Raw genomic sequence first — 10,559 nt, forward strand, 5'->3', positions numbered from 1 at the left:
AGTCAAAGCAAGAAAGAGTTTTCCTTTACTGAGAAAGTATTTAAGCAGAGGCTGGATGGCCACTAATAAGGATTCTGTAATTTCAGTTGTTGCATTGAGCAGAGACTTGACTGAAATTAGGCTAAGAGACCCAGGCATTTGGTATATTGATGGATACATTTGGAAATTGAAAACATGCTGTGGATGCTCTCACAAAATGGCTGTCAGTTGGGTTTCCCTACTAGGAAATAAATTACAAAGCATCAATTTATCAGAATGTGGGCTATAGAAGTGATGTGCCTGGAATGTCATCTCCTTTGGAGTCCTGTATACAGTGCGGCATTTTTTTTCCACATTTTTCTTCCTGTTAGTAGACTGAAAGTTAAATAAAGCACTCATTGCAGGAAAGCTTTAGAGCAGGGGTGTCCAACCTTGGCAACTTTAAGACTTGTGGACTTCAACTCCCAGAATTCCTCAGCCAGCTTTGCTTTAGAGTGTGTCTCCCAGTAATGCTATTCTAAATGAAGCTGTTGGGGGATAATTAACTTTACTGAAAAGAAATTATTTGGTGTCCTGGAGAGATTCTCAAGCTTTTTCACGCTTGAACTTTGTTAGTTTCACATTTTTAGACTTCTCTTTGATACTGCCAAGCCTCCATCTTTGTTCTTCCTTCTATATTGTGCAGTGCAATGTCTTTTAAAACTACAAATACTCCTTGACTTTTGACAATTGACCCCAAAATTCCTGTTACTAAGCAAAGATGGTTGTTAAGTGAGTTCTGCCCCCATTTTATGACCTTTCTTGCCACAGTTGTTAAGCGAATCATCACAGCTGTTAAATTACTAACACGGTTATTAAGTGAATCTGGCTTTCCCATTAACTTTGCTTGTCAGAAGATCGCAAAAGGAGATCGCATGACCATGGGACGCTGCAATTGTCATCACTATGAACCAGTTGCCAAGTAACGGTCATAAGTGTGAAAAACGGTCATAAGTTACTTTTTCAGTTCCATTGTAAGTTCAAACGATCACTAAACAAATGGTTGTAAGTTGAAGAGTATCTATTGTCTGATTTTGTTCCCTCTTAAATTGCTGTATGAGGACAAGCAGAAATAATTTCCTGGGAGCTTTTCCAAAAAAAGAGGGTACTGTCCAAAGGTGAATCTTCCTTGGTAGCTTGGACAACATCTCCTGTTCCTTCATGTTTTCCCTTCGTTATATCTTCTGTGCTCCATGCAGCATAGTCTGCCTCTTCTCCTGCATACTGTAGTGCCCTCCTGTTCCTGCAATCTTTCTGTACTGACCATCCCAGGATTCTCTTGAATCCTCCATCAATTCCTATCTCCTCAGAGCCGCCTCCTTTCTAACAAACCCTTTTCGTTTTTAATTTTATAACTTTTATTTTTTATCAATGTGTAAAATACAAAGAAAAATAAAAATAGGAAATTAAGGGAAGGAAAAAGAAAGAGGGAAAGAAAATATGAGGTACAAGGTGTTAGGGTTTGAGGATTATCCCCTAGCAGAGTATTGCAGCAGTAGTCAAGCCAGGAAGCCAAAGGAGAGCGGAAGGGCCCCAGAGTATACACACACTGAACACAAACACTGTTTGTAGTTTAAATAGTTTTTAATCCAGTTAGATTTTAAGCATTGTCATTCAGTCCATTAAGTCATTCACAGTATTTCCATCCAGTAAGACTCACTAGTATAGTCCAAGTTAAGAGTCCTTGCAATATCTTTATCAGCCGATAAAGATATCTTCTCCTCCTCCGGTTTCACTCTCCAGAGAAACAAACGCTGGATATTCAGTAGACTTACGCAGTAAATCAGCAAACAGTAGCAAACAATAACAGTTCAGTCACAGGCACTCACAGTCAGTAATCACAGTTAGTCGCAGCAGCACACAGTTACAGCTACAGCCAGTAAGCTTTCCAGCTTCTAATGCTTCCTTATATTGTAACTTCTAACCGCACCCTTAATCGGCTAATTGCCTGCTGCATTGTGCTTAAAGGGATAAGCACTTAAACCATGATATCTAAGTTTTATATATTTATTCACCCAAACCATATTTGGTATCAATGTTATACCTAACATACTCCCCTTTTGGGTGAAATAAATATATAATTCCTTTACAATCTTATCCCATATTTTTCACAACTCTCCTGGTGCTTACTGGCACCTTGGGCTTTAGTAAAATTATCAGCTAAATTGTCCTCCGACATACAGTACTCTAGCTGAATCATCTTACTTCTTACAGATTGTCTCACGTTTAGGTATCTTAGATCTGTATGCTTGCTCCTTGTTTTTACTCCAATATTTGTGGCCATTTGAATTGCTGCCTGATTATCTTCATGTATAATTATAGGATAATCCACAGTTATACCTATATCAATTAACATTTGTTTATACATTATTAATTCTGTACATAACAATGATAAACAGGAGAATTCTGCCTCCATAGTAGACAAACTTATATGCTGTTGTCTTATTGACTTCCAGCCTATTAATGTATTACCCAGCATTATGGCTGTTCCTGAAGTCGACTTTCTAGTGTCTCTTTCTGATGCAAAGCTAGCATCTGCATATGCACTTAGAATTAAATCACCCTTTGGTTCTAAATACAATGAATAATTCATTGTCTTTTTAAGATATCTTAATATCCTCTTAGCTGCTATCCAGTGTCTTTCACACGGTGCAGAATTGAATCTAGCCAACTGATTCACGCAGTACGATATATCTGGTCTAGACCAATTACTAATATAACTCAAACTACCAATTAAAGATTGATAAATCACCTTATCAAACTCAGGGCTTTGTTCATCAGTGTTGCTAAACTCCTGACTCATTGGAGTCTTAGCTGGCTTACAAAGCTCCATCTTGTAATCTTTTAGCAATTTGCTTATCTTATCTTCCTGAGATATCTTAAAACCTTTCCGTGTTTTCTTTATATTCAAACCGAGATACTTCTTTATCTCCCCTAATTGCTTGATCTTTATTCTCTTTCCTAATGATGTTATTATTTTATTTGCTTCATCATTAGTTTCAGTTATCAATGCAATGTCATCTGTGAATAGTAATAATAATGATACTTTCCCATTTGTCTCTCTCTTAAACAAACATGGATCGGCTAAACCAGCTTTAAATCCTATATTGTCTAGTTCCTTTACAATATACTGGTTCCATTCATAGCCTGATTGTTTTAGACCATAGAGGCTTTTCTTTAACAACCAACAATCATTATTATTCTTATTTTCACTTTTAATACCAACAGGTTTTTCATATAAATAATATGTTTTAATGGGGCGTGCAAGTAAGCAGTTTCCACATCTAAATGGTTAACTATATAGTTTTTACTAGCTGCCCACACTAAAGCTGCCCTCAAGGTTGCTGCCTTAAGACTAGGTGCAAACACCTCATCGTAGTCATTAGCATTCTGCCTAAAACCTTGGGCTACTAACCTTGCCTTATGGATTAAATTACCATCTTTATCTATTTTTACCTTAAATATCCATTTGCAGCCAATGGATTTCTTTCCTACAGGTAATTTGGCATTCTCATACACCTTCATATCACTTAATGAATTCAGTTCCTTATTCATTGCTGCATACCATTTTTCTTTTTCCTTATTAGGATACTTTTTAATTTCTTCAACAGAATTAGGAACTTGATTAATCTGGCACACTGTGTTAGCCTGGTACCTATCAGGCGGTCTAGATATACGTGTAGTTCTTCTGGGAATTACAGGGCTTACAGGAGGACTTTGTTGAACTACTACCTGTTCATCTTCCTCATCCTGTTCAGCTATTGAATCTGTTTCTTCCTTTATGGGCACTATTTCATCCTGTATTTGTCTCTTTACTTTATTTTTAAAGTTACAGGGATAACTAATGGGATTTCTATAGGATTCAATAATTACATCTTTATTGGCATCCTGTTCTAATTTCTCCCATCCTTCATGTTCTAGAAATTGGGCACTAGCACTACATAACACTTTAGATGTGCCTTTCTCCCAAAATCTATATGCCCTATGGTTTGCCTGATAACCAACGAAGAAAAATCTTTTAGCTCTATGTTGCCCTTTTTTTCTGAGTTGTGCAGGAATATGCACCCATGCTGGTGCACCAAATGTGTGCAGGTAACTTAGATCAGGTTTCCTGCCATGCCACCTGGTGAATGGAATTTCACCTGTTGTTGTATTAACAACGTTGTTCAATATGTTATTAGCACACATTGTAGCCTCCCCCACAAAGAATCAGGTAACCCAGAATCATTTAACATTGTTCTAACCATTGCCTGTAGTGTTTGGCCTCTTCTTTCAATAAAAGCGTTATGTTCTGGCCTGTATGGAGCAGACTTCTTATGCTCTATTCCAGCTACCTTAAGTCTGTTCTGGAATTTGTTATTAATAAATTCCGTACCATTATCTGTCACCAGGGTTATCAGTTGTCGTTTAGACTTTCTTTCAGCAAACCTAAGCCAATTGTAAAAATGTTGATATGTTTCAGTTTTGCTTTTCATTAAATAGCAAAACCCATATCTAGAATAATGGTCCATAATGCTCAGTATATATCTAGCACCCCCATACTGGGTTTCTTTGGACCTATTATGTCTGCAAATACTACTTCTAAAGGTTCTTTTGTTTTGAAACCATTTAACCTATTTGCAGGCAATACTTTGCTCTTATCTTCACAGCAAACATTACAACGCAAATATTTATCACAAGGTTTTAACCTTATTCCTTCAGATAACTCAACTGTACGTTTTAGCATTTTAAAATTTACATGCCCCAAACGCCTATGCAATAAATGGATACATTCATCATGAGGCTTTATATTATTAAATACAGTTTGAGCCTCCCCTTTCTTACTATTATCTAATACATATAATGTTCCATTTAAAGCTGCAGTTACCTTTTTTGTTATCTTTTTTCAATTATGCAATTATTATCTTTAAAAGTAATTACATAACCTAATTTATCTAATACCCTTACTGAAAGCAAATTAAACTTTAGTTGCGGTACATACAACATTTTTATATCCTGGTTTATGTACGGACAACGTGCAAAACCTTGACCTTTCGCTTTCAGGTTCCAGCCATTGGCGAGAGATATATGTTGAGAACTTGTAGACATTTTTATAAATTTTGTCTTATCTCTTGTGATGCAGTGGGATGCGCCACTGTCAACCACCCATAAATTATTCTTCACATCAGAGTTGCCAAACGTGGCTAGTTCAAATGCTTTCTTTGTCTTTTTTTACATTCTGGCTTTTTCTCTTTTTGCAGAACCTTGCCAAATGTCCTCTGCCTCCACAATTAAAACACTTTTTAATTGTGTATGCCGTTGAAGATAAATTCTCTTCTTCCGGGTGCTTTACTTTGCTTTGCTGGTTTCTTTCAAACTTTGAAGATAATTTCTCTTCTTTCTTATCTTCTCTCAGCTCGTCACGCTCACGCCTTCTTCTGGCTTCTTCTAGTAGCCTGCCTGTTATATCGGTTAATGAGAGGCTTTCTTTTGGCAATACCTCTAACGAAGCCACATAGTCATCATAGCTTTGATCTAATGAAGATAATATTATATAGACTTGTTGCAGTTCATTAAATATAAGCTCTTTTTCTTGCAATTCTTGAAAAATGCTCTTCATACAGTTTAAATGAACTAACATATCTCCATTCCTCTGAAGATGCGTTCGAAAAAGCTTCCGTGTAAGATTTATATGTGCTCCTACACTGTCCCGAACATAAATCTTCCTGAGGTTCTCCCAGCAGTTTGCAGCATTTTCTTCTCCACGAATATGGACAAGCTGCTGATCACAGAGAGTCAGTCCTATGATGCATAAAGCCTGCTCATTCTTCAGTTTAAAGTCTTGTAACTTTTCGTTATCATCATCATTAGCAGGATCCCAGCTACTCACATCTGGTGGGTTTGCTATAATGTCCCACAAACCTTCTCTACGTAGAAGTAAACTACATTTCATTGACCATGAAACATAGTTTGTTCCATCCAGCCTGGATATCATGGACAGTTGTGACAAATTTACTTGTGCCATTGCTCTTCAGATATTTTGACTATTTTAAACTAATTAAAACAGTTTGTTTTTACAGTAATGTGCAACTCACACCAACTCTCTCTGCTATATCCTGGTTAGTTAGATTATGCTGCTGGGCCCATAACCAATGTTAGGGTTTGAGGATTATCCCCTAGCAGAGTATTGCAGCAGTAGTCAAGCCAGGAAGCCAAAGGAGAGCGGAAGGGCCCCAGAGTATACACACACTGAACACAAACACTGTTTGTAGTTTAAATAGTTTTTAATCCAGTTAGATTTTAAGCATTGTCATTCAGTCCATTAAGTCATTCACAGTATTTCCATCCAGTAAGACTCACTAGTATAGTCCAAGTTAAGAGTCCTTGCAATATCTTTATCAGCCGATAAAGATATCTTCTCCTCCTCCGGTTTCACTCTCCAGAGAAACAAACGCTGGATATTCAGTAGACTTACGCAGTAAATCAGCAAACAGTAGCAAACAATAACAGTTCAGTCACAGGCACTCACAGTCAGTAATCACAGTTAGTCGCAGCAGCACACAGTTACAGCTACAGCCAGTAAGCTTTCCAGCTTCTAATGCTTCCTTATATTGTAACTTCTAACCGCACCCTTAATCGGCTAATTGCCTGCTGCATTGTGCTTAAAGGGATAAGCACTTAAACCATGATATCTAAGTTTTATATATTTATTCACCCAAACCATATTTGGTATCAATGTTATACCTAACACAAGGGAAGAAAGAAAAAGACATTGACTTCTAATTCTTTTTAGCACTGTACAAGATAACATTCTCACCTCAACCTTTTACACATTAGTGTATAAATGGCCATTTCTATAACGATAAATCTAATTGGCAAAATCAAAGTCATAGTTTCATTTTTTTTCATCACAAGCACAAAGTCCAGAAGTGATATCCAAATAAAAAACGTATATTCTCCTCTTTGACTAGAACAATCAATTTAACCATTACTGCTTTAAAATAGTTTTGTATGGGTTGGAGAGAGGGGTGTGATGGTGCAGTGGGAAAGTTATGGTACTAGTGTGTTAAAAAGCAGTGTTCCAGAAGCCCTGAGGGTAGTTGACCTTTGCTTTCTTATTTTTTTAAAGGATACTAGCTGCTCAGAACCAACCTCTTTGGGAGTGGAGAAAATCAACAATGGTGTGGCAAATGGATTGCCAAAAGGCCTGCCTTCCGCAGTCAATACAGAAGAAGATGAAGGATCTGAAGGATTCTCCCGGGTAGATGGAACTCATACTTACGTCTTGCAGGAGACTACCCTGTGAACTATATGGAACAAAGAGACTTGTGGGGAGGCACAGCAGGGATCTGTTCTGATCCAGGTGAGGAATCCCAGAATTCCTGGTACTAAAAACATTCCAACTCCTTGTCATCTTGGCATATCATCTACTGAATCCTGGGTCCTCTTATACAACCTTGGATGGTTGCCAGGCCAGTCAGTCTATCCCTTTTGGATAATGTCCTCTCCTGTTTGTGGAATGTTTTTTCCAAGCGTTTTCTTCTGCTCTTTCCATCTCATATGCATGTGCCAATTTCTCTGAAAGATGGCTAGGTACTTCTTCTTCCCCCACTGGACATTTCAGGTCCAATGAGCCATGGATGGGATTTCCACGGTTTATTGTCCTTACTATTATCCTTAAAGTTTGGATCTCTTTTTTCCATCTATATTTATACCTTTTGTCAGGTGTAAAGTGGGGCTCACAAAAAAAAAAAAAAAAAAGCCATTTGACCTTATAATAGGATCAAGCTGCTGTTGGGATCCCTCTTTCCGTTGAAATGTCTTGCCGCATCAAGCTACCAAAGGCCGGGCTGGATCTAGCCAACACAGGCTCTCCACAAGTCCAATGAGCAGGGACAGAGGAAAGCCTACATGGATCCATTCCTAAGTCTAGCACTTCTGGGGGTATTTTGGGAGCATAGACATTCATATGTTCCTGGTGTTTCTTGTCACAAAAAATGTGACCGCTCTTGTCTTTAAGGCTTTTCCTGAGAAGCCATTTTGTTCTGTTTCTGTACTCTGTATTTTATGTCTGTGGAAATGTCTATTTTCCTACTGGTAATAGTTGTCTTTCTGATAGCAATTATTTTTGCGGTTAGTAAAAACGGTTATTGTTTATGTTTGTTGATTCATATTTGCAATTTGCAGGCCCACTTTGTCATCTCACTTGCTCCCAGCTTTCTCCATCTCCCTTTTTCCATCTCAGGGGGAGGAGTCACTGTGCTTAATAAATACCATGAAGAAGGGCTGCAAGTGGGGTTCTACTATTGCCCTCATTTCCATTCTCTGAGCATCACACATGTTTTCTCTCCTGGTAAGAGATATCTTTGTGAAGCTCTGCACTGAATTAGTGGCATCCATTGCAATGGTGAAAAGCTTCCTAAGCAGAATTTCTAAGAAAAGGCTTTCTAAGAAAAGTGAGAATTCTGGATGGATCCGTTTCAAGGAGGAAGGACATCAGGAATGCTGCATCTTCCAAACGCCATGCCTTCCACTGAGACTTCATTCACTGTTGCTACCACAGTTAGTTGAAGAGCTGTCCTTCTGCCCACTTTTTGCATTGCTATGAATGTACCTCAGAACCACTTTATACACTAAATCCAAACAAAATCCAATTGCTGTTTTTATATATAACAAACCCATATTATGGCTCAAATGATGGCCTAGTTCATACACAGCATGTTAAGACAATGGCTAAGTTCAGTGGTGGGATTCAATTTTTTTTACTACTGGTTCCATAGGCATGGTTTAGTGGGCGTGGCAGGGGAAGGATACTGTAAAATCTCCAGTCAGAGGTGGTATTTGCTGGTTCTCCGAACTACTCAAAATTTCCGCTACCGGTTCTCCAGAATAGGTCAGAACCTGCTGAATACCACCTCTGGCTAAGTTCCCATGGCTTAATTTAACTTAGAACAATGTAGAAACCTAGTCTTTGAATTATTTGGAGAAGATTGAGCTGGCCATGGTGGAACTGCTTTAGGGTGAGAAGCAGTGAAGTTGCTTGGATAAATGTTATCTGTTCCAATGAAATTAAGTCAATAGCTGGTCTTTTTGTTGACTTTTCTATTGCTGTAGATAACATGAGGGTCACAACTGGATCCTGTACATGAGTGATTGTGTGCTTTAAAGCACTTCCAATAGGATGTTCCAGACTTCTGTATCAATACCTAGACTAGAGGACATGAAGCTGCTAATGCTTCTTCATTATCAAACGCTCTTCAGAAGTTTGTTTGTGTTTGAGTTTCCGTAGATGCTGGCTGATTTTGGAAAGCTATGTAGAGTCAGACCTGTTTAATACTTCAGTGGAATACAATCGGGAAATATCAGGACTATAGATTAAACTGAGAAGTAAAGAAACATGTCACAAAAGAGAATCCTATTTATTAGCTGTCCAACTCCAGCTATATTCAGCATTTTAATTCAGATTCTTGCATGGAGCAGAACATTGGATTTAGTGGCCTAAAGCAATGCTTTCTGACTTCTTCTATCCTAGGCTTCAACAACAATTGCAACAATTTAATTTATCCAGCAAAGCTTCAGGCCTCTAGCCTGCCCCTGTAGAATCATTTCTTCTTCACCCATTCCACAGTGCCATGAGTAAGAATGACTTGACAAACCTATGAGAAAATAAAAGGTAATTTAATCCTTTAAAATAACCTTAGAATACAAGGATGGAACATTGAAATACAGCAGGGATGGCGTTCCCCTCCCTACAAAAGGTTTTATCTGCACCTCAGTGAGGTTAGCCTGTTAGTGCTGCCATAGGCTCTACAGCAGCCCAAAATGGATTTACGAATACAGGTTTGGCTTCAGCTCCTTTCCCAAAGATGCTCCCTGATTATCGGTTCTTCATTCTTTTTTCTCCAACTCTGAATAATGGAAAGGTGAGAGGGCTGGTGGTTTTCTCTCAGAAAACCAAGGAAGACATGACAGCCAGAATTCTCAAGAATCCTGAACAATTCACTTAGATGAAAAAAATCTACAAATACTAGCTTTCTAAGGTGATGATTATTGAAAGATATGAGGAGAGCCAGCATCCCTCAGATTTTGAGGCCAAAATCACTGAGAATTGTAGGGACAAGTCAGGATTCTTTTTTCCGTTAACATTAGACAAGGGGAGAAATTAACTATGCTAAATGGTGGATATTATTAAGTTGTGGCCTTCAAAATAAGATTAGGCAAAGTCATGGAGAAAATACAGGTAGTCCTCGACTTACGACCACAAATGAGCCCATTTCCATTGCTAGGCGAGATGATTGTTAAATGAGTTTTGCCCCATTTTACACCTTCTTTGCCACAGTTGTTAAGTAAATCACTGCAGTTAGTAAAATGATTAAGTGAATCTGGCTTCCCCATTAACCTTTGCTTGTCAGAAGCTGGCAAAAGGTGACTTGGGACACTGCAACTGTCATAAATACATGCCAGTTGCCCAGTGTCCGAATTTTGAACACGTGACCATGGGGATGCTGCAGGGGTTGCAAGTGTAAAAAACAGTCATACACAATTTTTTTCAGTGCTGTTCT

The 10,559-nt window shown here is 38.3% G+C and overlaps 1 protein-coding gene across 3 annotated transcripts in view; it reads left to right on the forward strand.

Moving 5' to 3' along the window:
• Positions 1 to 8,170, forward strand: part of SLC5A6 (solute carrier family 5 member 6) — a 51,915-nt gene extending 43,745 nt beyond the window's left edge. For all 3 annotated transcript variants that reach the window (XM_087949132.1, XM_026671591.2, XM_087949127.1), the window contains one exon: positions 7,127 to 8,170. In XM_087949132.1, coding sequence (XP_087805258.1) covers positions 7,127 to 7,303 — 177 coding nt within the window. In that variant the 3' untranslated portion in view covers positions 7,304 to 8,170. The remainder of the gene's footprint in view (positions 1 to 7,126) is intronic.
• The last annotated feature ends 2,389 nt before the right edge of the window (positions 8,171 to 10,559 follow it).

The sequence above is a fragment of the Notechis scutatus genome, chromosome 1, assembly GCF_049901735.1.
Source record: "Notechis scutatus isolate UNSWTSFEM ecotype Mainland chromosome 1, rNotScu1.2, whole genome shotgun sequence".
Taxonomy (NCBI): domain Eukaryota; kingdom Metazoa; phylum Chordata; class Lepidosauria; order Squamata; family Elapidae; genus Notechis; species Notechis scutatus.